At 48.3% G+C, this 26145-nt stretch overlaps 1 protein-coding gene across 1 annotated transcript; it reads right to left on the minus strand.

The window, feature by feature from the left end:
• Positions 1-301: 301 nt before the first annotated feature.
• On the minus strand, positions 302-26038 carry KLHDC10 (kelch domain containing 10). The gene is made up of 9 exons (XM_074168333.1): positions 25893-26038; positions 10390-10611; positions 9693-9847; positions 7679-7827; positions 7133-7217; positions 6048-6114; positions 4941-4988; positions 2467-2606; positions 302-1221 (listed from the first exon to the last, which is right to left on the minus strand). The coding sequence occupies exons 1-9, from the start codon at positions 26005-26007 to the stop codon at positions 1012-1014; spliced, it is 1191 nt and encodes a 396-aa protein (XP_074024434.1). The 5' UTR covers positions 26008-26038; the 3' UTR covers positions 302-1011.
• Between the last annotated feature and the right edge of the window lie 107 nt (positions 26039-26145).

A 26145-nucleotide genomic window follows, 5' to 3' on the forward strand; every position in this document is an offset into this window, starting at 1 on the left:
CAGCAATAACATCCCCCATCCTGGAGGAATATGAAGCAAACTAGAGAAAGGCCAAGGGCATGGTGTGTGGGAGGAAGGAAACAAAAAGCTTAGGGGGAGATATTAGAGTCAGAGGTTGATAACCAGGACTGAGCACGGGGTAGAACACGCTGCAGGGTCGAAGACAGCTCTGAAATCTATGGGGTGAGTTTCTGCAGTTACCTCCTTCTGGGTGCAACATGAGCAGAAAGGGTTAAAAAAAGATTTGGCAAAACCTTTTCCCTCCCCTCACCACCCCAAGTAAACTACACAGTAGTCCATTAAGCGGCAACTTTTAACCAGTCTCCTAAGCAAACCTTTCAATATGAAAAGGTGAGGAACACAGACACGGGGGGGGGTTGTTTCAAATCACTGCAACACGGCACCAGAAAAGCTGCACAGGCAAAGCTTCACCCGCCGCCCCCCCCGTGCGACGTTCCAGCTGTCTTCTGAAGCTCAAAGAGATGGGAACATGCCCCTGAAACACATGCGAAGCCTTCAAAGCAGCGGGAGTTGTCGGTTTTATGGAAGGAGAGCTCAGCTGGGCATCAGGGGGGATGAGTGGTGTCCAAAGCAAAAGGCCAGGTTGGCTGTGGCTCTGCACTGAGCGTCCTCCGTTAAGATACATCTTGTGAAAATACTAAGTTGAAGGCGCCACGTGTAAGCGTGGGCTCAGACATTCGTTAGGCTCCCCACCCTCCCCAATTAAGTCGCAAGCATGTGCTGATGACAGGTTTGATGGCTGGATGTTAGGGATTAGTCCCAGAGAGTAGATTTGATTAATGGTGTGATTTAGAGATCCATAAATAAAAAGTGGATTTTCAACAACTTAAAAATAAAAATTTCTAGAAAGGCATCGATGTATTAGCTGAGTAAGGCGTTGAGCAGGTTCCTCCATGTTCTTAGCAAGACCATCCAATGGTATCCATAAATAGGGGGGCAGGAGGGGGCTTCTTGAACGTAGTGTGTCTTGGACAGAAGCATGAGATGTTCTCATTTTAGCCGCTCAACAAGTCCCTGCGTCAGTCCAAGGTGCAAAAGCTGAGATCGGGAGAGGGTTGCTAGATGAGGGAAATATTCCAGGAGCTTCTCCCATGACAGTTCCAGCAAGCTGGGTACCACCAGCCACATTTTAAAAAGAGAGCCAGTCCGTTTGTTTTCGTGGATGTTGACCACCCCTCCGTGAACGTACATGCAGCCGGCCTGGATGAGAAAAGGGGAAGAGGGGAGTTATGTAGGGCGTGGATTAAACTGGAACACCAGAAGGTGCTGAGGAGTGACACTGCCAGGAAAACTGGGATTTGACTGTCCAGATTCCCAGCTGGAGAATCAGAGAGTGAGATGGAGCTGGTAACAGAAGTGTCACCGCCTGAGCCAGTCACCCACGCTCCTCATAGCCAAGGGGAGGAAGGCGCGCTGCTGAAGGACACGTCTTATCCAAAAACACATATCTTAGAGTGCTTTTACATGAATTTTACATGAATTCTACCCCAATCAATCAATTTTAGGAGTAGGGCAAAGCGTTACTAGATTAGTATAGAACCATACTTAGTTTTCAGCTAAAATTTTTTTAAAACTAAACCCACACCATACAAAGACATGTTGCATTCTGCTCGCTCAGCATAACCCTGCTCCAGGAATCACATGAACACGGAAAGCTCAGCTGCTGGCCTCTTTTGAGAGAGGCGTTTCTTTAGGATACAGGAAAAGAAGAGGCATTCCTGCTGTCCAGTCACCCACCCGCCTGGGAAACACCTTTAGCAGGCCTACAGTTTCCCAGAAAGAGTTGTAATCTCCAAAAAGAAAAAAAAAATCTCCAAAAAGAAAGAGTTAACGATCTTCAAACTAGGTGACACCTGCTCTTATAGCCAAAGAACCCCAATCTCTGCCCTCATGAGCTGCCCAAAGGTGGTGATCAGCTGAAGGAGGCTGAAGCCAGAGCTAAATGCATTTTTTTGCTGCCTGCTGCTTATCAACCACGGGCCTCTACGCTTCTAGTTAAGGCAAAAAAGCTCTACCAATACCAACCTTTGCGTTAGGAGTGGTTTCCAAAGAGGGCTGCTCATCTCTCTACCCAGGCTGTTCTCAGTGGGCTAAAACCAGTTTAACCTGGCGGGCTATTTGTGCTTTTTTCCCTTTTGCAAACGGGAAATTCACACACGGAATTACTCCTAGGAGCCGATGCAATTTAAAAGCTAAAATTCCGCATCGCTGCTTTTAGAAAGCGGAACGACCCAAGTGCTGCTGCTCCTCAAACAACAGCAGGAGTGGAAGGAGTCAACGCAGTGACCTCACAGCAGCTCTCAGCCTCCATCAAGACACCGCATCCAGCGGAGGTCACCTCCTTGGTAACATCGGCTCAGCTCTATTTACAGCCCACACGAATGTCAGAGCGCTTGGACAAACGACCTGAACTTCAGCTACGCAGGAAAGAAATGAGTCACTTACTGGTGTGACAGCAGCACAGTGAAAATACACCGGTTCCGGCATGGCGGCTGGGAGCTTGACCCACTGGAAAGTTTGCAGATTCAGCTTCCAAACGTCTCCCAGAATCACTTCTCCGTTATAGCCTCCGCAAACGAACACCTCTGTAAGAGAGGAAACCCGTGGTGCTTACAGGCCCTGCCATCCTTCACTCAGCAACAGCAGAACGTGTGGGGACCGAAGTCAACCGTCACCTTTGCAAAATGGTTTTAGGACCAACACTTATTTTACCTCAACACAAGCTCTCGGTACCTCCCAGATCAGTTCCAGCCCACTGTTCAGACCCACGGAGGCCGCTTATGTGAATCACAGAATGGCTCGGGTGGGAAGGGACTTCTTAAGATCATCTAGTCCAGCCACCTTGCCATGGACAGGGACATCTTCAGCTAGATCAGATTGCTCGGAGCCCCGTCCAACCTGGCCTTGAACCCCTCCAGGGATGGGGCAGCCACAGCTTCTCTGGGCAACCTGGGCCAGGGTCTCACCACCCTCACACCAAAGAAGTTCTTCCCCAGATCTCATCTCAATCTCCCCTCTTGCAGTTTAAAACTATTGCTCCTTGTCCTGTCACTACAGGCCTTGGTAAAAAAACTCAGTCAATCTTTCTTATTAGCCTTCTTTATATATTGAAACATCACAATAAGGTCCCCCCGGAGCCTTCTCTTCTCCAGGCTGAACCTCTCCAACTCTCTCAGCCTGTCCTCACAGCAGAGGGGCTCCAGCCCTCCCAGCATCTCCGGGGCCTCCTCTGGCCCCGCTCCAACAGCTCCATGTCTCTCCTGTGCTGAGGCCCCAGAGCTGGAGGCAGCACTGGGGAGGGGGGGTCTCCCCAGAGCGGAACAGAGGGGAAGAATTCCCCCCCTCACCCTGCTGGCCACGCTGCTGGGGATGCAGCCCAGGATGCAGGGGGCTTTCTGGGCTACCAGCACATGTTGGTGGCTCATATCCACTTCCCAGCCTGCCTGTGACCACAGCCCTACCAAAGCACATTCAGAGCTAAATGCCATTGAGAAGCAAGTCTCGCTTTAAGAAGCTGCATTAAGCCCTAGTTAACCTGAGTTCACAGCTTTGATCAGATTCTAGTGGTTTTAAAGCCACAGGGAGCAGCCACAGCCCCGGCTCCTCGTCCTGCTGCCTGCCAGAAGCAGGTCCTTGCTCCCAGCTTTGCCCAAGTTCACAACTCAGAGGCTTGCACTGCAGCAAAATACTGCTGATGAAGGTGACTGGAAACATCTTCCAGCTCCCCCCTTACTTTTACTGGCACAATTAGCACTCCTAAAAAACATAATCTGGTGTACCGCTCTTCTGCATGGCTCGGCATCCTTTAATATATAGCATTCAGTCATTGATCTGAGGAGTTATAGAATCATAGAATCATAGAATGGTTAGAGGTGGAAGGGATCTTAAAGGTCATCGAGTTCCAACCCCCCTGCCACGGGCAGGGACACCTCCACTAGAGCAGGTTGCTCAAAGCCCCATCCAGCCTGGCGTTAAACACTTCCAGGGATAGGGAAAAGTTTTGAAAAGAAGGATCAATATTATAACTGCTTCTTCAGTCCGTTATGAACAATTTGGTTTGTATCAAGTTTGGGGGAAGGTGTTTTTGGTGGACAATGAGGTTACAGGAGAAGCTCAAAACTAGTTGAAGGCACACTCTACCGTTCAAAATTGTGGGTAACTGAACAGGGCTCGCACATGCAGAGCCCTGTCTAAACTGAGCCTCAAACAGCGCTGCACAAGTGATTTACAGCAAACATTTGGAGGATCAAAGTGAAGAACAAAAGACTCTACTAAGCCCCGTACAGCTTCTAACATAAAACCAGCCCTCAATGGAAAGACTCAGGTGCTAACTCTTATGCTACTGCTTCATAATCCACTCCATATGAGCATCTTGGATTTACAACACCACAAAAAGGACCCACTATTAAAGAAAACCCTGAACCATCTTGTCTCTAAAGAATTCAGCTTCCAGGACTTGGCCCCACTTTGCTTTTCACAGCAGACTGTGAAGCTAAAAGGACAGTCACCAAGCTGTAGAAGTAGCATCATTCATACCTGTTTCTGAGCTTGCAACCAATAAGTTACAAAGTACCACGGACACTTGTGGCTAAAATAGGTGGTATTTTACACTGAAATGGCCACACATCCAAAGGAGATGTAGGTGTTGCATAAAATATCGCACAATTTGAGAGAGCGACAGTACTGTGCAGTGCGGAAGAAAATTTGCCTAGAGCAGCAAGATCCCTCATATGAAAAGTGGTGCCAACTGGGCAGCTTAAGGCCCCTTAACAAGAGAGAAATCCTCTTCCAGAAAAGACATGCTTGCCCTGCAGTTCTCTCAAACACATGTTGGAGGCCAGCAGCTCTCGGGCTGGAAGGATGGACTTGTCATTGTGAGGTTGTGTAAGATACATCAATTTTCAAGAGGCAGATCTTACCATTTTTTATCTGAACGCAGCTATGGCATCTTCTGGCTGCTGGGAAACCTGAGGAGAACGAAAAATAGGGTATCAACTATAGTTGTTTTAAGTGCTTGGGCAAGTGGTGATTATATCTCAACATATTCACTTCTAAAGGGCTTCTGCTTTCCTACAATCACAGGTTTAACACCTCTAATCTAGCAACCAGCTCTTTCAGGTTTATAGAATGACAGAATCATAGAATGGTTTGTGTTGGAAGGAACCTTAAAGATCATCAAGTTCCAACCCCCTGCCATGAGCAGGGACACCTCCCACCAGACCAGGTTGCTCAAAGCCCCCTCCAACCATCCCTTGAACCCCTCCAGGGATGGGGCAGCCACAGCTTCTCTGGGCAACCTGGGCCAGGCTCTCACCACCCTCACACCAAAGAAGTTCTTCCCCACATCTCATCTCAATCTCCCCTCTTTCAGTGTCAAACCCTTCCCCCTCCTCCTGTGGCTCCCCTCCCTGATCCAGAGTCCCTCACCAACTTTCCTGGAGCCCTCTTAGCGACTGGAAGGGGCTCTAAGGTCTTCCCGGAGCCTTCTCTTCTCCAGGCTGAACCCCCCCAACTCTCTCAGCCTGTCCTCACAGCAGAGGGGCTCCAGCCCTCCCAGTATCTCCGGGGCCTCCTCTGGCCCCGCTCCAACAGGTCCCTGTCCTTCCTGTGCTGAGGACTTCAGAGCTGGACACAGTACTCCAGGGAAGGAAGAAATGTGCTGGAATCTCATTCCCCACAGACTCCAGCTCTCACCTCTGGCTCAGTGAAAAGCAGCAGCCAAGGGCCTCCAAGGTTTCAGGGAAACCCCTGCTGGTAACCAAGCCAGCACGTGGTCCCTCAGAGGGAGCAGAGATGATGCATGTCTTCTCCTGGGAGGAGAGCCAGCCCCTATCATCTTTGCCACCCAGGGAGGGAAAGAAGCCAAACTGCTAAATATGCTTCAGATGGGTTAAAGCTCTAAACAAGCAGGACCTCGAAGCCAGCATTAATTCACACGCTGTACAACAAGGTTATGAAAAACTGTGTCTTCGAGCATCTTGGCCACTCTTCTTTACAGGGAAAGACACAGGAAATTCCAGACTCACCAACTTTTTCATGAGGTTTTGTGGCAATTTCCTCCCAGGTGTTGGTTTCAAGGTTGTACGCGTGGATCTGAAGGGAAAAAGAGGAGCCATTAGTTCCTCCTGGCTCTCCCAGCATTACGGTGACGCAGTTACAGGCTCTGACCCAGGGAGCCACTATAAATAACACCTCTTTTTCATTAAGTTTAAAAAACAAAAATAGCTAATCGCAGCCAGTGACTAAGCAGGTATAAAAACACCTTCAAATCGTACCAGCTTACTAAAGCTTTCATCTCAGGCTTTGCTATTTGAGCCCCACAGCTAAAGAAGAAGAATACTGCTTTTAAAAAAACTGGACAGAATAAAACCTACACCCTCCAGTTCTCAGAAGTATTTAGAAATACCCAACTCATACCGCACGTAAGGAGAAAAGACAGGCAGAGAATGGAGAGATAAGAAGTCACGTTAACTGCTGCAGTTTCAACTTTTTTGGAAGCAGAGCACTATTTAAAGTCTCCTCGTTTATCATTTTGGCGTTCAAGATTAATCCACTCTTCCCTCCCCAAATTGTATTGGAGAAAAACATTTACCACAAGAAAGGAAATACGATTAAGAGAGAAGACAAGAAAAGAGTCACCATATCAATATCTGAATTTAACATCAAGAAATTCTTTTCTTTGGTGTTTTCCTGTTTTGGCACAAATACTTTTAGAAACACCACAGAATCACAGAATGATTTGAGGTTGGAAGGGACCTCTGGAGATCATCTCGTCCAACCCCGCTGCCAAAGCAGGTCCACCTAGAGCAGGTTGCACAGGAAATATGTCCTAAGTGCTTCTAAACGAGAATCTTTGCTGACAGGTCTACAGAAATGAAGCTGTTTTGCAGATGGTCACTGGGTACCACAGATGCAGCATCTGTAAGTCAACAGGACATGTTGGTGGCAACACCAGTTTTTACAGAAACAGGAGAACAATCTGCTCCCAGTTATCTATTTTTTTTTTTACCAAGCTCTCCAGGCAAAACCAGATGAAGAGACCGTGCTGGTTATGCTTCACTGTAGAAAATCTCCTATCCAGGCGAGCACTCATGGTTCCTGATGGCTTTACCTTATCTAAGGAATAAGCTGTCCAGGAAGTTCCTCCTCCCAAGATATAAATCCGTTGACCATCATGTGCGATCTCATGTCTGTACCTGAAGGTGCAAAGAAGGACCTTTAGCAGCAAAAGCCACTAGTGCAAGTGAGCAACAACAAAAGCCTTCTGGAAAACACTATCAAATTTGAGCAGTTTAAGGAGACACCCCAAGCCTGGCTACGCTCCTCCCTCAGGTTGGGAGCATTCAGAAGATGAGGAAGCTTTCATGAGCAATCTGAGCAGCACCCCCAGAAGCTTGAAAGGCATTTTCTGAGAGCTGAGCATCACAGAACTTAAGAACAATGATTTATGGAGCATCATGATGGCCCTCAACACTCCATCCACTTCTGTCACTAAGATGGTCACTGATGGATCTCCCAGCCCTCCTTCTTCCATGTCTTTCTACAGAATAGGACAAGGGACAGGGTTCACCCGGAGCATCCTTCCCCTCCACAGAACTCCCAGTAAAGGTGGTGACTCCCCTGTGAAAAAGCTCTCTGAGACTGTCCAGCTTCTCACCTCTCCTCTGGCATGTCACAGGACATATTGTTGGGTTTCAGCTGGATCCACTCTCTAGTGTTGAGGTCCAGCTTGTGTAGGTCAGTGCTGTAAATGTAACCAGTTGTTCCTCCAAACACGTAGAGACAACCATTGATGATGGCCATGGCCTGGAAGGTAACAGAGAGAAACCAGTTAAGAGAATTCCTGCCCTCCCAAAGCAAGACACTCCTTGCAAAGCTCCACCTACAACTTACAAAATGATGTTTCAGGAGGAACATGAAGGGGAAACAAGGACAATACACAAAAGATGTGGGAAAGTAACTCCATGGTCACAAGATGGGGCTTTGAGCAACCCGGTCTGGTGGGAGGTGTCCCTGCCCAGGGCAGGGGTGTTGGAACTCAATGATCTTTAAAGTGCCTTCCAACTCTAACCATTCTATGATTCTAAGATGAGGATCTAGAAGTGGAGCTGCAGAATTTCAGGCGTCAGCCAAGACAGATCTGTGCAGCAGGGGTTCCCAGGAGCTAAAACCAAAGCACAGTTAACCCTGAATCTCTTCCACCCTGACCTTATACGGATACTGTCACGGAGAATCTTATAAACCAGGTATCAGATAGCCAGCAGCATTAAGTGAGAAAGCTTAATGAGAGAAAGCTCCAAACAGGGTGGATAATTCAGACTGAACATGGATATAGCCTGTAATAATCCCAAAGCCCACGGACCATCAGCCCGCTGAAACCCCAAAGGTGGTCCAGGCACCATTCCTTGATGCAGTCCCAAGTGGAAGCAAAGATGTAGCTCCTTCTGCTCCATCATCTTGTTTGCCAATGGTCAGCTTGAGCTGAACTGGGCAAAGGGAAGGCCACTTCACTTCCCCTAAGTGTCTGGCACACATCTAAATGAGAAATCGGTTGGGATTTAAATGTCTTTAAATCACAAGTACATTCCAGTATTACTAGAAAGCATAGCAAACCTGGCAGACCTCCTGTGAGAATGAAACTAGTTTTTTGTGCACCATGCTCATCCAGGACATTGTGGACAGTTTTAAAAGTTGTTATTCTAATAAAACAAGACCTACTAACACCATTTTAATTTACAGTTTGGGGTTTTAAAGGCTGCGAGGAGGCTAGAGAGCAACTCCAGAAACTACCAGCCACTCCTTAAATTGGACATACTTTTCCATTCAGCTGGATCTGGCATTTAATTAACAAAGAATGTGGCCAGCAGGTCGAAGGACGTGATTCTGCCCCTCTGCTCCACTCTGAGGAGACCCCACCTGGAATAGCGTGTCCAGCTTCGGAGTCCTCAGCACAGGAGAGACATGGACCTGTTGGCGCAGGGCCAGAGGAGTCCACAGAGATGCTGGGAGGGCTGGAGCCCCTCTGCTGTGAGGACAGGCTGAGAGAGTTGGGGGGGGGTTCAGCCTGGAGAAGGCTTCAAGGAGACCTTAGAGCCCCTTCCAGTCCCTAAAGAGGCTCCAGGGAAGCTGGGGGGGGACTCTTGATGAGGGAGGGGAGCCCTAGGAGGAGGGGGAAGGGTTTGACACTGAAAGAGGGGAGATTGAGATGAGATGTGGGGAAGAACTTCTTTGCTGTGAGGGTGGTGAGAGCCTGGCCCAGGTTGCCCAGAGAAGTTGTGGCTGCCCCATCCCTGGAGGGGTTCAAGGCCAGGCTGGAGGGGGCTTTGAGCAACCTGGTGTGGTGGGAGGTGTCCCTGCTCATGGCAGGGGGTTGGAACTGGACGATCTTTAAGGTGCCATCCAACCCAAACCATTCTATGATTCATTCTATGATTTTAAAGTTTGGCTTTTCTAACTGCAAGAAAACTACTCTTTTCCTTTGAAATCTCAAAGAACAAGGATCAGTCTACTTCTTTACGAATGGTACCTGCCTTTCCTTACACTTATGAATGCAGAGGACAACTCCAGTTATTAGTGGAGAAGAGATCTCCATGCTCTGGCCCCTTTTTTTCTGGCCCCTTTTTTTGTGACACACAGCACAGTGTATGTGCCTCAACAAGGGGTGTCTGTACCTGACCGTAGATTCGATTCGGTTTCTTTCCTCGGCAGCTGAGCAGGGCCCATCTTTTGTACTTGACGTTGCAGACGTGGACGTCATTGCCGTTACTCTCCCCGAAAGGGATGCCGGTGCCCCCGAAAACCAGCAGGTTGTTGCCGTGCAGCACAACTAGGAGAAAGAGACAGAGCAGAGATAGTTGTTGCTGTGAGAGGCAGTAAAACAGAATGTCTCTCTGGTCCGCAGACAGTAGGCAGCGAGTGTTCAATATTGTTCAAATACGCTACGATTCACACTACACACTTAGGGCTTTGAAACGCTCTAAAAGAGAAAGAATGAAAGCTAAAACCATGGTAACCAAAGGCCTACTTTGAAAAATGGCTAGTGAACAAAAGAGATCTATTTTTGGATGCTTTGAGATGTCTGATTGCACCGAGCACTCAGCCGCTGAAAGCGCAGGTGCCTTGCAACTCTCAAGCTAAAATACCTGAAGACTACCTCTTGCGTCTGAAATTTTTTCTTCCCCTCTGCCTCAACCAACCCAAGCGAAAGGGGAAAGAATAAAGAAAAATCACAAAACCAACCCAAACACAAGGAAGAGTTGGAAACCAGATCCAGATTTCCCAGTTCTTGCCCGGTTTTGCATTCCACCAGGGACACCGATTAAAATAGCTTCGGGAGAAGGCACACAGGAATTGAATTTCCATACGTACGTGACATGGAGGCGAGTTCCCTGGGCATGTAGCCTTCAGTGCCCATCTGATGCCAGGTGTCTGTTGCGAAGTTGTACCGCCAGAGTTCCCTGAAGAGAGGGTAGTCTTCATTCTCTGGCCCACCCGACTCATCGTAGTCAGGGTTGTAACCTCCAAACACATACAAGTTGGCATTATCTGCCACGCAACGATGGCCGCTTCTTGCTGGTGGACATCTGTGGCCTACAGAAAAATAAGAAGGTAAAACAGCCTCAGTGAAATGTCAGCAGAGGAGCTGAGATTGTGTCCGAGGGTTAGGACCTACACCCGCTGCGGTGGTGCTCCAAGAGCGGTTGGTGTTTAGCTGTAGGAAAGCAACCAGGAGGAAACAGCTCCGTAACCACAGATCCACGGCTCTGAGCAGGAACGGGGAGAGCCTTTGTGCGTCACCATCTCATTCATGTCCACTCTAGCCCCTGGACCACACCTGCCCAAGGAGACGTGCCTGCAGGTCGACACATGACAATCCTTCCACGTGACAATCCTTCCATAAAAGCTAATTCTGAATCATCTTACAAATCCCATTCTGTCATTCTGTACGACAGATTTCATTTAGGTAACAGGTCCAAAATGCTTACATTTAAAGCTGCTTAATGGGAACAAAGAAGAAAAGTAATCGTTTGCTCTCCCTCCTGCACAAACCTCCTCCCCATTTTGCTTCTGGCACCTTGCATCTCAACTAGGTTCTTTCACCTTAGACACCCCTGGGCTTCCCAAAGATAAAGATATTCTCATAGATAAAGGCATTTCCAATGGGAGGGAGTGCAGCTGGGAACCCACCTGAGATCCCACAGGCTGAGCTTGACAACCGGGCAGACGCAGCCCTTCCCAAAAGGAAGCCCCTCTGCCTACCCATCCTCTTCCCTAAAAGCTGATGGAAATAAAAGAGGGGAGAACAACTCAAGCTCAGACTTCAACAGGAACAGGCAAAAAGACCGATTCAGTCCAGAAAAATCTAAACAGCAATATTCTTGTTGGACAATGGCTACTCAAGTCATGGCAATCTCAGGCACAAATACAGGTTGGGTGGAGAATGGATGGAGAGCAGCCCTGAGGAGAAGGACTTGGGGGTGTTGGTGGATGAGAAGCTCAACACGAGCTGGCTGCATCCCCAGCAGCGTGGCCAGCAGGGAGAGGGGGGGGATTCTGCTCCTCTGCTCTGGGGAGATCTCCCCCCAGTGCTTCCTCCAGCTCTGGAGGCTCTGCCTCTCCTGTGCCTCCAGCACAGGAGAGACACGGATCTGCTGGAGTGCAGCCAGGAGGCCATGGAGATGCTGGGAGGGCTGGAGCCCCTCTGCTGTGAGGACAGGCTGAGAGAGTTGGGGGCGTTCAGCCCGGAGAAGAGAAGGCTCCGGGGAGACCTTAGAGCCTCTTCCAGTCCCTAAAGGGGCTCCAGGAAAGCTGGGGAGGGACTCTGGATCAGGGAGGGGAGCCCTAGGAGGAGGGGGAAGGGTTTGACACTGAAAGAGGGGAGATTGAGCTGAGATGTGGGGAAGAAGTTCTTTGCTGTGAGGGTGGTGAGAGCCTGGCCCAGGTTGCCCAGAGAAGCTGTGGCTGCCCCATCCCTGAAGGGGTTCAAGGCCAGGCTGGATGGGGCTTTGAGCAACCTGGTCTGGTGGGAGGTGTCCCTGCTCATGGAAGGGGGTTGGAACTGGATAATCTTTAAGGTCCCTTCCAACCCGACCCATTCTATGGTTCTATGAAGTCTTAGCTGACAAGTGATCAAAAAGTAATTCCAAGCTTACTTGAATTGGATGCGCAGCAAGAGCCAAGCGCAATTGCCAGAGGTGGATGTTTTCCTTCGAGACACAGGACCACATAACGAATGAGAAAGATGAAAGGAACAGAAAAGGATCAGGTCACTGAACAAAGGAGCCAATTGTGAGACGTGTAGAACATCTCAAGCCGACTAAACCAGGAAGGTTTCAAAAATAATTTTTTGTACACAATACAACAGTGTTTTAGAAACTCTAAGCTTCATCTTGAGAAGAAGGATACATAATAGTGCCCTAAAATGTACAATTTCGATGAGTAACCATCACCCCTTGAAGCACATTCTCTGCTTGCCGCACGTGAAGGCTTTGGTAGAGCAGACTAGGAAAAAAAAAAAACCCACCATCAAAAGAAGATCCCTGAAGATCTTTCACCTAAAGAAACCAGTGACCTTCACCACCCACTTGCTCTCACAGCTCTTTTACGGACTTTTACGATGGATCCAGTGAAGCATTCTAGAATCATAGAATCATAGAATGGTTAGAGTTGGAAGGGACCTTAAAGATCATCCAGTTCCAACCCCCCTGCCATGGGCAGGGACACCTCCACCAGACCAGGTTGCTCAAAGCCCCATCCACCCTGGCCTTAAACACCTCCAGGGATGGGGCAGCCACAACCTCCTTGGTCAACCTGTTCCAGTGCTTCACCACCCTCACAGCAAAGAATTTCCTCCTAATATCTAATCTAAATCTCCCCTCTTCCAATTTAAAACCATTACCCCTTGTCCTGTCACTACATCTCCTGACAAAGAGTCCCTCTCCAGCTCTCCTGGAGGCTCCCTTCAGATATCGGAAGGCTGCTCTGAGGTCTCCCCGGAGCCGTCTCTTCTCCAGGCTGAACAACCCCAGCTCTCTCAGCCTATCTTCATAGGGGAGGTGCTCCATCCCTCTGATCATCTTCGTGGCCCTCCGCTGGACCCGTTCCAACAGGTCCATGTCCTTCCTGTGTTGAGGACTCCAAAGCTGGACACAGTATTCCAGGTAGGGTCTCACGAGCGCAGAGTAGAGGGGTAGAATCACCTCCCGCGACCTGCTGGCCACACTGACCTGTTAGGTCAATGGGTCCCATTAGGACCCATCGTGTTTTCTTCTTAGAGCCTGTCACAATTATCAGCAGTGAATCAGGCGCGCGGAGCAATAACAAATGAGGCATCAAGCATCTTTCCTACAGTAAAGGTGAAATAAATGATTTGTCCAGGCTGAATAATGAATTTTAACTCAGCACAAGCAGCTGTGCTTAATCACAGCTCCCCGTTTGCTGCTGCTCTAAGCTCCAACTCCTGTCCAAAATTAAGCTGCTCTACAGGGTTCAGACAAACTCCTTGTGGCTAAGCTTTGACAGATTTGGGTTGTTTCCAGTAATAATTGCGTCTCGCAGTAACACCCACTCAGAAAACTAATAAGCACTGGCTGAAAAAGAGGGGAAGTTAAGGAATTAATGGAAAAATCTGTAGTCTTTGGCCTGGCTACTGAGACAGGGCAGTGCCATCAGTCACCCGGCGTGGCATGGCCATTTGCACACCGGAGGGGTGAATATTACATGTACAAATAGCGGCAGCCAGGAAGCCACTGGCCTCAGTGCTGGACTAAATTGTTAAAACAAGTATTATGTGCTTTAGAGGCGATTCACAAAAGGAAAGAGAAACATCCGTCCCTTTGGGCTTTTTTATTTTAACCTCTGATAGCATCTGAAGAGATGGATGCGCTTTTCCTCAGTGAACACGCTGATAATAAAGGTATTTACAATCAAGGTAATCATAGAATCATAGAATGGCTTGAGTTGGAAGGGACCTTAAAGATCATCCAGTTCCAACCCCCCTGCCATGGACAGGGACACCTCCCACCAGACCAGGTTGCTCCAAGCCCCATCCAGCCTGGCCTTGAACACTTCCAGGGATGGGGCAGCCACAACTTCCCTGGGCAACCTGTTCCAGTGTCTCACCACCCTCAGTTTAAGGTTGTACCATTCAGTACATTGATACGTTTGCGGGTGTGCTGGCATGGGTGACTCAGAAGATGTGTTGGATAATTTTTTTTCCTGGTTTATGGGTAGATAATCTTTTCATCTTCTCTGGGCCTCTGCGAGCGGGAGGATCTGGTCCGTTGAGACACAGGGATCAGTGAAGAGTGAAACTTGAAAACAGGGGTCTGGAGATGTGAAGCCTTTGGAGACACACGTGAGCACGGTGTTGAGCAAACGCAGCCGGGTTCTGCTTGAGCAGAGCAGAAAATCTGTTATTCTCAAGCAGAGCAAAATGAAATCGCTTATGTTTGTAGCTGAAGTCCTGAGCTTTTGGAAACCTTGCTCCGATTGGCGTTTCCAGCCCTCCTTTCCCTGGGAGTCACTGCCGCTCGAGGACCTGCGTGCATCAAACAGGGATCCCTTTCAGTTGAAACTTAACTGTTCTGGGGCTTTATGGCAAAGTCAGGCATCTTCCCTTTCTAATTTTGAGATGTGAAAGGCACAGGCAGCCTCCTCGGTTTTGTTTTTTTAATTTTTTTTTTTTTGAATTACACCTCTTAGGCTTTAGTCTGTTTGCTTTATATAAAACTCAGCTTTCTTCTTCCCTCTGGAAAATTCTCATGGCAAGTGTTCTAACTAGAGGGAAATAGGATAATATTTGTAATATTTGACCTCCTAATTCCCTAACACCTTTTAAATTCAATGAGTGAGTGAACTAAATCCTCACTCCCCTGCAAAGCATGTGCATCAGTGCTCCCAAGTCTTCCCTGGAATTACGCTCCCGTTTCAGTTCTTTCAGGTCTTTTTTGGAGACCTCCAAGGTCCAAACCCAGAAGAAGAAACAAGGATGAGCTCCCTTTGGCCAAGCATAAAATATATAGAGGATTTCCTCTATAGGCTTGGAGGGGCCTGGGCGCTTCTCAAGCACGGTGTAGGTGCAGATGTCAACTGCCCTCTTGAAGCATCTCTGATGAGAAGAGTCTCACCGATGGGGCTTTGAGCAACCTGGTCTGGTGGGAGGTGTCCCTGTCCATGGCAGGGGGGTTGGAACTCGATGATCTTTAAGGTCCCTTCCAACTCTAACCATTCTGTGATTCTATGAAACTGAGTTTTACATTGTCACCAAACTCTTCTATTCAGAATTAAAGTGACCTTAATTCACTTCAAAAGAAAGTCTTAGAAACAGATTCCTCCAGTTCTGTCTTTTTAGAGAAGGGACCTGTGCAAGCTGAATCTGCTGAAGAATTAATTCAGATTAGTTTCTTCAGCCAACAGGCTCTGGGACTTGCATCTCCAATAAAGAGCCGCATTTCCATTTAATTATGTTTTATCAGAGGATTCACATCTCCTACTGGAATTCTTCAGTTTTTGCTCCAGCGTTAGCGGTGTGCAATGAGCCTATTGGACAAATACAAACTTTAGGCGACGCAGGAAGGTGGAAACACCCATGGATTTGATAACTTCCTCCTCTAGTTATGAATTCTTTGATACACGACATGGAAAGTAGCAGCAGACAGATCTGTGGGAAAGAGGTTGTAAAGCTAGTTATAGAAAAAGGCTTTAAAGTGGACGGATATAATTTAGAAAGCACTTGATTTCCCAGTTTAAAGACTCCAAAGCGAAGCAGGAAGGAAGGATGGGAAGCTGCATTCACAGGGAGACTCCTTTCCCTTAGTCCTGAGGGCAGAAATGGGAACAATAAAACTTTAAGAAGCTCCATAAGCAGAATGAAGCTGAAACATCGCAACAGGGACGTAATTAAGTCCTAATTTAGGACTGGAAAGTCCTAATTTAGGACTAAGCTATCCGATAGAAACTTGCTTGCCAGCTATCTTTACACACTGGCCTGTTAACACCCAGTTAAATTCACCCTTCTCAAGTGATTCATTGAGTGACTTCAGAGGGAGCTGCTCGGATGGCCCAGACTGACTTTATTAGCGTGGATTCCTAACTGAGTATTTCTCCTGCAAGAGGCATGATTAGAACTGAAGGAGAGTAAGCAAAAAGGCGGCACAAATATCTATTCCCGAGTTTCCTGACGTGACACAGCACAGCAACTCACGCACGAGACGTTTGTTTCCTACCTCTCTGAAAGCTCTTAATAGGGCATAGATCTGGGGTGAGGAGGAGGAGAGGACGGAGATGTTCATTAAGAAAATTTAAAGAAACCCTTCATTTTGGAGGATGAAAGCGTAATGGACCTGAACGGCATCCAAAAAGAATCCCACTCAAAACGTCCTTCTTAAAGGGAGGACAGGGCTGAATTGCACCTGCTGGTCCATAAACATTGCTCTTATTCTGACTAACCCAAGCATCAAAGTTTATTAAATTCCAACTCTGGTGCCTTGACAGCTACAGAAATCTTATGGAATGCCTGGAGAATAAAAATCCCTTGGCATCAGCAGATTATTTGAAGTTATAGAGCAGATTAAATGCTACCAGCGTGCCCAGAACCACAGCATGTGTCAACAGCTACGCTCAAGTCTACCGGATTTATCTACCGCTTTTCAATAGCTCTATAATAAAAGTTATAGAAGAAGAAAATTAAACCGGGAGGTACCGAGTGGTTGCGCTGAATCATAGAATCACAGGTTGGAAGAGACCCTTGGGATCATCGAGTCCAACCATCTACCCTACTCTACAAAGTTCTCCCCTACACCATATCCCCCAACACCACATCTAAACGGCTCTTAAACACATCCAGGGATGGTGACTCAACCCCCTCCCTGGGCAGCCTGTTCCAATGCCCGACCACTCTTTCTGTGAAAAATTCTTTCCTAACGTTCAGTCTAAACCTACCCTGTTGGAGCTTGAAGCCATTCCCTCTCGTTCTGTCATTAATTACCTGTGCGAAGAGACCAGCACCAACCTCTCTACAGTGTCCTTTCAAGTAGTTGTAGAGAGTGATGAGGTCTCCCCTCAGCCTCCTCTTCCTCATACTAAACAGTCCCAGCTCCTTCAACCGCTCTTCATAGGATTTGTTTTCCAGGCCCTTCACCAGCTTCGTTGCCCTCCTCTGCACTCGCTCCAGCATCGCTCTCGCTCAGCATCCACTCGCTCCAGCATCACACGCAGCACAAACGTAAGGCGAGAGGCGCTTCAAACACAGCAGCACAAAGACAAGTTTGGAAAAACAAAGGCGTTTTCTTTCCATTCACTTACCCTGCCTTTCATGGCTGCAGGAAAAAAAAACCAAACTTGCTGGCATCACCACACTGGCGAGGTTAAACAAGAGGGGAGTACCTGCTATTCCAGTTAGTAAGCCAGCCAGCTGGCCTTCTTTATTATTTTTTAAAAGCAAGAGGGAAAAAAAAAGGTCTAATTAGCCGAATGCATTTCTTAAAAATAAAAATAAACAACAAAAGAGTTGAATATGAAGTTGTTTGGAGAGCCTGCCCGAAACTATGCTTTTTTTCATGACCATGTTGTCAGAAAAAAACCCAAATTAATCTGTTTATCAATGAGAAGTGCTTGGCAGAGAGTGAGGTCTGTCTATGCCATCGGCTTCTGCAGAATTTAATTTTTCTTTTTAAGGGAATTTTCCCTAATCACTACCACGTCTGGTTATCAGTTCCCAGCAAACCGATGCAGGGCTGTTCTGCAAATCCACAGCCACTGCCTCCTTTTCCCAACCAGCCTCGGAAGGAAGAGGCCAAGGCTCTGGGCTGTCCCACCGTCTGCTCAGAATCCTATAAGCAGAAAGGAGAAGAAAAATGAGCCCCATATCATCCCTTGCCGGGGCCAGGTATGAGCCCCAGCAGCAGCCGCCAAAGCAACCTTCACAGAGTCAAATCAGCAGACTTCAAGCCACAGGTGTCTGTTTTAAAGTCTTGCCTCTTTATTCGTTCAGTCTTAAAGGATCGCTGAAGACCTGTCCAAAACTGGAGCACCATTATAATGTTTGGACACGCTGCTTGCCCCGTCCCAAGTCACCGAATTACAGAAAAACTCCTAACAAAGTAGCAGTCAGAGCGTTTATGATTTGTTTTTCTGTGTACTGCTTGCTTGTTTCACGCAACCATTTTATTGCTTACTCATTTGGCCATTTAAAGACATTGCTGTTCACAAAAAGGAAAGAACATAAGATAAAGACAGCAGAAATTAGGGAGAACTGTCTATTCCATTCTGAATACCCTCAAAGCCAAAAACAATAACTAAAGGCCAACGTGAAAGGTTTCACTCAACTCTTGGGGTCACATATGACCTCAAGAATCTGTATTTTCTTTACAGCATGTGGCTTTCTCCAAAGAAGCAAATAATCCCTGTTTTTTTCCTTTCCCTTTTGCCCAGCTTGAGTTAAAGCTGCCAAAAAGCAAAGGAAAAGCAACAGATGCGGCCAGGGGATGCTCTGGGATCCATAAGCTCGGAGTTCAGTGCATCAGGGAGGCGGTTGCTCAGGGCAGGTTTTTTTCCCCAGTAAAACAAACCTTCCTGGGCACTCTGGGGAACTGGTGAAAGGTTATTCATGCGGCATCAGCCTCTGAACACATTCACCATCATCTCCCGCAGGCAACCTGAGTTAAAAAGGACGACTGGTCTCAAGTTCAGGGTTTCCACACGCAGGTGGGATTCAAGGACAGAAGAAAAACTTGGCTTCTAACCTTCAGAAAAGAAGTTTATCCAATGGAATTTGCCAAGGTTTCTGAATCTCAAGGACAAGCAACCATTCTGGGTTTTTTTCCAACCAAGATGTATTTGGAAAAAACAATTTATACCTGCAGCATATTTTTTATCAATGCATCAAGCATCAAAGTTCTTTAAATATATCTATATATATAGAAAGCTTATGGATTCCTATTGCTAAATGAAATTTGCTTCAAACACAAAACACTATTTATTAAGATGATGGCAGTAAGTTGACGATGGCCTGATCCAAATGTTTACAACCGATGGCATAAACCCTTTTTTAAGGTAGTTATTTAGAGCACTGCCTCGCCCACACTGCACAACACAATGCCAGGTCACCAATAATGCATAAATTTACTAAAATTTATCCGAGCAAGAGCTACCAGTGCTCCCGACACACACCGTGGCAGCTGTTTTCATCTCTGACGCGTGCTCAACACGGCAGGCGGGATAAAGGGCAGACCTACCGAGGTAATTCTGCTTTGAAAAATTAAAAATTAAATGCTGCTCCACCTGTAGTTCCTTCGGGAATATTATATAACGAGACAGAGCAAGGGAAGGCAGCCATCCCGTGGAGTAGAGAAAAAATATCCATATTCCAGCTTTCATTGTAGCTAACGCTGTGCAGGCTCCCACTTCATTCCCTGAACAAAGCTGTATCGTTTTTCTTCCGTAATCTGACGGATTAGGGGTTGCCGTGCACATCAGGTAACCCGAAACACAGCGATGCTGAGGACCTCGTCCAGTTTAAACATTTGGGGCTGGCAGCTAAATAAAAGCAAGGATCGCATTCTGCCAGGCTACAATAGGAAAACTCGGCCAAAATAGATTGTTAGAATGAAAAAAAAACCAGATTCCTGGGGTGCAATCAAAGCACTCGTGGTTTTCACACTCTGATTTTTCATTCTGCTTAAAGATTCTCATCTAGACAGACGTTCCTGCTAGAACTCCCCAGAGCAGGGGGGTTGGAACTGGATGATCTTTAAGGTCCCTTCCAACCCAAACCATTCTATGATTCTAACTACGGGACTCCTAAATACTCAGTATTTACTGATGAAAACTAATTGCGGGTGCAGCCATGAGTCCTCTTCACTTTATGTGCAGCTCAAATCAGGATTTGAAGCCTATGCTAGAGTATTTTAAATCAAGCCCCTCTTTCCCTCTCCTCCAGACCGCCTGGAACAACACATGGTTTTATTTATTCCTGGAGCGTAACCAACAGATATCCAGGATCAGCCTCAAACACCTCCTGGGAACACCTCCCAGCACTGCCCTTTATAAAGTCCCTTTTTTCTCAACCTATTTTAACCACGATATCCACCAGAGGGTCACTTGCAAAGTAAAGGGTGCAAGAAATTAGTGCAACAGAACTCGACGTGAGATCGTAGGGAGGGAGAGGGTGACTTCATTTTACATCATCTTTAAATAAGCAGGCTCTGGATGCTCATCCCCACAAGCACCGAGTATATCCAAGGGATCCGCCCAGGATCCCTTACATACAGCACGGAGGATGAAAGGACCAACAGCTGCCAAGTCTTCGCTAAGATTCCTGGGTTCTTCTTCATTTAGAAGGACGGACTAGTTTTGGACAGGTCCTTCATACCCTCTGGGAACCTTTGGTTCCTACGGCGAGACGCTTTGGCCTCAGAGTTTTGCTTCCTTCTGCTTCCATTAAATCTAGGCAGGTCTGCTGCCTATTGTCTGCGTTTCCTCATTTTGAGTTTCTTAAAGTTCTTCCTGTCGAGCTAACAGGAAAAGGAACGGCACGGGTGCTGAGTCACAACCGCATCGACTGTCATATTATCAGGGTGTAGGGTCTTCTGCTCCTAAGACTTGCTCCAAACATAGAATGATAGAATGGTTTGGGTTGGAAAGGACCTTAAAGATCATCCAGTCCCACGCCCTGCCCTGGGCAGGGACACCTCCCACCAGACCAGGTTGCTCAAAGTCCCGTCCAACCTGGCCTTGAACCCCTCCAGGGATGGGGCAGCCACAGCTTCTCTGGGCAACCTGGGCCAGGCTCTCACCACCCTCACAGCAAAGAAGTTCTTCCCCACATCTCAGCTCAATCTCCCCTCTTTCAGTGTCAAACCCTTCCCCCTCCTCCTAGGGCTCCCCTCCCTGATCCAGAGTCCCTCCCCAGCTTTCCTGGAGCCCCTTTAGGGACTGGAAGGGTAACTAAGGTTTCTCCAAAGCCGCCTCTTCTCCAGACTGAACCCCCCCAACTCTCTCAGCCTGTCCTCACAGCAGAGGGGCTCCAGCCCTCCCAGCATCTCCGGGGCCTCCTCTGGCTCCGCTCCAACAGCTCCATGTCTCTCCTGTGCTGAGGCCCCAGAGCTGGATGCAGTGCTCCAGGTGGGGGTCTCACAAGAGCAAAGCAGAGGGGCAGAATCCCCCCCCTCGCCCTGCTGGCCACACTTCTCTTGATGTAGCTCAGGATGCGGGGGGCTTTCTGCGCTGCCAGTGCACGTTGCTGGCTCACATTGAACTTCTCATCCACCAACACCCCCAAGTCCTTCTCCTCAGGGCTGCTCTGCAGCCATTTCCATCAATTTCTGATCTTCAATCCTTATATTACACTGCAATATTATTAGCGTTGCTACTAGCAATATAATTTGTATTTTGAGCACTATTTTACAAAATACAAACTAACTAACTACAGGACGTAAATAGCCAAGGTGTGTGTACGCGTCCTCTTTACTGCTTCTTAAGGCTTTCTAAAGATGGTTTCAATATTATTTCCCCTCCTACCTAGTTTTTCCACATCCCAGAATAGCAGGTTTCAATATCTCCCTTTCCATTTACGATTTCTGCAAGACTTCTGAAGGACATTTAGGTCAAGGGCTGAAGCCAAAGCGCTGCTGGCTCTTGGGAGAGAGAACAGGACAAGTCAATATTGACTTTGACTCCAGTCTTCAAAGTTTCATCTTTTTCATACCAGCCAGACAAAATAAGTTTGCAACTGGTGTAATTAGAGTCCCTTACAAATGTTTGGATAAGGAGGACGTGAATGTGTCGCCCGAGTACAAGGTTTAAAACCTGTTCGTTCATCCAGCTGCGTCGAACCTCTCCAGATCACACAGCTCCCATCCTGAAAAACAGCCAGGAGAGAAAAAAGCTGCCCCTAGGTCCCCGACACCGGAATGACGACTCTGCCCGGGGCTGAGGGTGGTTGGGAGAGGCCAGAAGATCCAGCCAAAGATGCCAAACGCAACCCACAGGCCACCGGCCAAGAGATCTTTCCAATATTTGAAGTCTCTAAAGAAGCGTTTCCAGGAGAACGATTCATTCTCACATCCAGCCGTGAGAGCTTTTGGGTTCGGATCAACGTCCTTCTTCATCCTCTTCTTCATCCTCCTTCTTCATCCTGCTTCTCGGAGGCTTTTGTTTTCAAACCTCTTTGTAGCAATCACATATTTCAAACATTTCTACAAGCGTGCAACTGTTTGTCAGTATTTCCCGTGATTAGTAAAACAGGAATTGGATTGTAATACATGAGATAACATCCCAGAGCAAGGAATAAAATAAGGAATCCTTATGAGTGAACTGTCCTTATTGAGAAACAATTATTGAGAGCAAAAGAGGAAACGTTTGCCCCAGAAATATATATTACAGATTGTGGTGTGTTTTTACACTACTAAAACTGAGTGTTCCTTGGATTATTTGGGGTTTTTTTGTGGTTTTTTTTTTTTTTTTTTAATGTGAAAGGAAAATAAGGAAAGGAATTCTGGAAAATGAGAACCATAGAACAGCCCACGTGGGAAGAGACCTGGAAAGATCATCTGGTCCAACTTCTCAAGGAAAAGGGAGCCAAGATGAGATTCTCCAACACCCTCTCCAGCTGCATCTTGAGGCCTTCCAGCCACAGGGACTCCACCATGTCCCTGAGGAGCTTGTTCCAGTGATTGACTGTTCTCACTTTAAAAAATGTCTTTCCTACACCGAAATGAAACCTCTCCTGGTGCAACTTGCACCCATTGCCCCTTGTCTTCTCCACATAGCTCCTTGTGAAGAGAGACCCTCCATCCTCTTCCCAGCCGGAAAACCATGATGAGGTCCCCCCTGAGCCTCCATTTCGCCAGCGAGAAGAGTCCTGTCTCCTTCAGCCTTTTCTCTTAGGGCAGGTTCTCCAGCCCTTTGACCACCTCCTTTGGACCCTTCTCCAGTCTGTCCACGTCTTTCTTGACCTGAGGGGACCACAACTGGACACAGCACCCCATGGACAGCCTGACAAGAGCTGAGTAGAGTGGGATGATCCCATCTCTCTCTCTCTGCTGGTAATGTCCCTGCAGACGCAGCCCAGGATTCGATTTGGCTTCAGGCTTGCTCCTCCACATGACACAAAGGGGTTCAGGATATTTAGGTTTTCTGTTTTATTTTTTTTAAATATACATTTGAAACTCCGAACCTCTCCATACAAAAATAAAACCCTACTGTGACCAGTACACTGGGAAAATTATAGCTCAAGACAAGAGCATAAATGCTGAGCATGCGAGAGGCAAAGATATATTTAGGTTTCCAGATTGTTTCTGTTCACTTAACCCCAAGAGTCTGATGAAAACACTGGAAACATTTAAATGTGGACAGGAAGATTTCCAAGGAGAAGAACAAACCACACACCACCTATATTTGACATTTTTGATCTTTCTAAAGCTTACAAACACCTAAAAATAGTTCCTTCCCTTATCCAATATACAATTTTACCCATCACGAGGCAGCAAAAAACACAAATGGCTTATTTTGTTTTGAGCTGTTAAGCCATTGACGAGACTCTTTTGTAGATGCTGCTTGAGAAATGCCCCCATTGAGAAACCCTCGATAGAAATACTCCGCTTGAGAAAGCAAACAGAGCAGCACAACCCTGGCACCAGCTCCCGCTACCTGCCTGCTTACCTTTCATAATCATTTCCCCACGCAAATGAAATTCTTCCAAGTGGAAAAGGTGACAGAAGTTTAAAATCTCTTCTACGAGTAGGTGGAAGAGGAGAAGAAGGTGACAAAAAGCAGCTAAATCAACGCGTACGCTCTTGTGTTTAACCCAAACCTACTTCAAACGATGCAGGGCTCGGCAGGAGCAAAAGAGCTCTGCAGGGAGGGATGGATCGAACGCATTCAATGCCAAAGCACGCTACGAGCTCTTCGCATGATTTTCTGACAGTAATTACTTATTAAAATGGGATTAAACGCAGATAGCACGCTTTATGGAAAGAGCCTAGAGCGTTGAAGGGGGGGGGGGAGGAATGAAGGAACGCCTCCTGAAAAATTTGAAAGGGAATTGGGAGGCGAGAAAACAAACCCGCTTGGAAGAAATGGAAGGAGGGGGGAAAAAAATATTCCTCTCTCTGTCTCAACAGTTATGCAAGGGCTGCTGCTGGAGCTCTATAAATAGGACGTTAACAGGTGTCAAATAGGGAGAAAACTCCAGCAATCGACTCAAATGGGATTTTTCCATCAGGTATTTTTTTAGTAAGATGGACATTCAGCTTCGGGTTTGTTTAGGCTGGACTTAAGTGCTAAGGCCGAGCTGAATGGGGGCAGTTTGTCCCCGGGGATGCAGCATCTGCCCCATCTCAAGTGGCGGAAGGAAGAATTCCACATCAGGACACGATCCATAGCCTAAAGCAGGATAGTTACAACCACATCAGGAGGATGCACTGGTGGTTCGCTCAAGCCAATGATTAAAATTCAGGAACATGAAGATAATCAGCTCTTGCATTAGCAAAACTAGCCCTTTTCACAGAAGGAAGGAAACACGTTTGAGAATTTGCCCAAAAATAGAAGCTGTGGAGCCACTTAGCAAATTCACAGTGGCCTTCCACAAGGTTCAAAGGCGTCCTTGCTGCAGATCCAGATTGTGACAGGTTTCCCAGGAACGGAAGCATGGACCCCAGTCTGAAAGGCCATTCCCAGCTGCTGGCAGTGCCCTAGCCATGCTGAACGCAGGCTCCTACCCCCAAGGCAGTGAGGGGCTTCACAGCCCCCACTGAGGGATCTGAGTGTTGGGGCCAGGGGCAGCTGGGGTGGAAAAGGATGCCCTGGGTCTGTGGTACCCACCTCCTGGGTGGCAGCACCCCAACACTTTGTAGCCCTTGAGGGCAGGAGCTGCTATGGAGATAAGGAGGGGGGAATATCTCAAACCAGCTGGGAAAACCTCCGCACCCCATCACAGAACCACAGGGTGCCCCACGTCCCTCCCGCTACCACAGAACTGTTGGGATGGGGGTGATCTCCCCAGTCCTGTGATTGTGGGGTAACCTCAGTCTCCTCCCCCTAACATCCTGGGGCTCTTGGAGTGGGGTGACCCACACATCCAGAGACTATGGGTAACCCCTCCCAGCATAACAACACTGCTAGAAGGAAGATGGAAGAGAGGAAAAAACACGTTGCCCAGGACATAGGACTGGGCTGACACCTCATCCAAGGGCCCTCCGGTAGCCTGGACCCTCCATCCCAGGATCACCCCTCCCAGGACTGTGGGGCCCCCCACGCCAAAAACCTGATACATTAGAATTGGAGGTGGGGAAGGGTGTCACTATGGGTTAGCCCAGGCCCATCCAGGTTCACAAGGTCACTGAGATGGAGCTGGCCCCCCACTGGCGACCATGGCGACTCCCTGTAGCCCTCACACCCCCTGTCCGTGGAGATGAACTGCCCCTGTTCGGTATCCAAGCATCCTCCAACACACTGAGACCGCCAGGATGGGGAGAGAAGAACCGCCATCCTCCAGAGTCATAGGATAGGGGGTGACTCCCCACCCTTGACACTGTGGGTACCTCTCAACACCCTGAGGCCGTTTGGAAAGAAGTGACCGCCCCCACCCGCGACTGCGGACCCCCGTATCTCGGGGCCGTTGGGACGATGACATCCCGGCCCTCTCCACACCACCCCCGGGCCTTAGGGACGGGGTGACCCCCCCATCCCGGCTCCATGGGCTACCTTAGGCCCCACTACGTGTCCCGGCGACGGGGATGACCCCCGAGACGGAACCACGGGGTACCCGTCCCCTCAGGGCGGCGGGGACGGGGGTGCCGCGATCCCCCACACCCCGAGGCCTTGGGGACGGGGTCACCCCCCCAACCCCGAAGGAACCGGCCGTCACTCACCCGCCGAGCGCGGCCTGCCGGGCAGCTGCACGAAGCGGTTAAGGAGGCCTCCGCCACCCGCCGCGCCGCCTGAGCCCTCCCTGACGCCCTCCCGGGCCCCGTCCGCCGCCGACATGGCCCCGTCCGTTCCTCCTCAAGGCGAGCCCAGGCGGCAGCCAGCGGCAGGGCCCCCCCTCCCCTGCCGCCGGCCAATCAGCGGCGAGTTTCTGCGGCCGCGGCCTATGAAGCGCGGGCTTCTTGGTAGGTGGGGGAA

This window comes from Numenius arquata, chromosome 2 (assembly GCF_964106895.1).
Source record: "Numenius arquata chromosome 2, bNumArq3.hap1.1, whole genome shotgun sequence".
Classification (NCBI taxonomy): Eukaryota; Metazoa; Chordata; class Aves; order Charadriiformes; family Scolopacidae; genus Numenius; species Numenius arquata.

What these genes read in the sequence shown, in the direction of transcription:
- KLHDC10 (XM_074168333.1), bottom strand. Translation starts at nt 26,007, where the DNA reads ATGTCGGCGGCGGACGGGGCCCGGGAGGGCGTCAGGGAGGGCTCAGGC. An exon ending in GGAACTCGCCTCCATGTCAC is followed by an intron (nt 9,848 to 10,389) that starts GTACGTATGGAA and finishes TCTTTCTCCTAG; the next exon opens with TTGTGCTGCACGGCAACAAC. An exon ending in CTGCGTTCAGATAAAAAATG is followed by an intron (nt 2,607 to 4,940) that starts GTAAGATCTGCC and finishes CCTCTCTTACAG; the next exon opens with AGGTGTTCGTTTGCGGAGGC.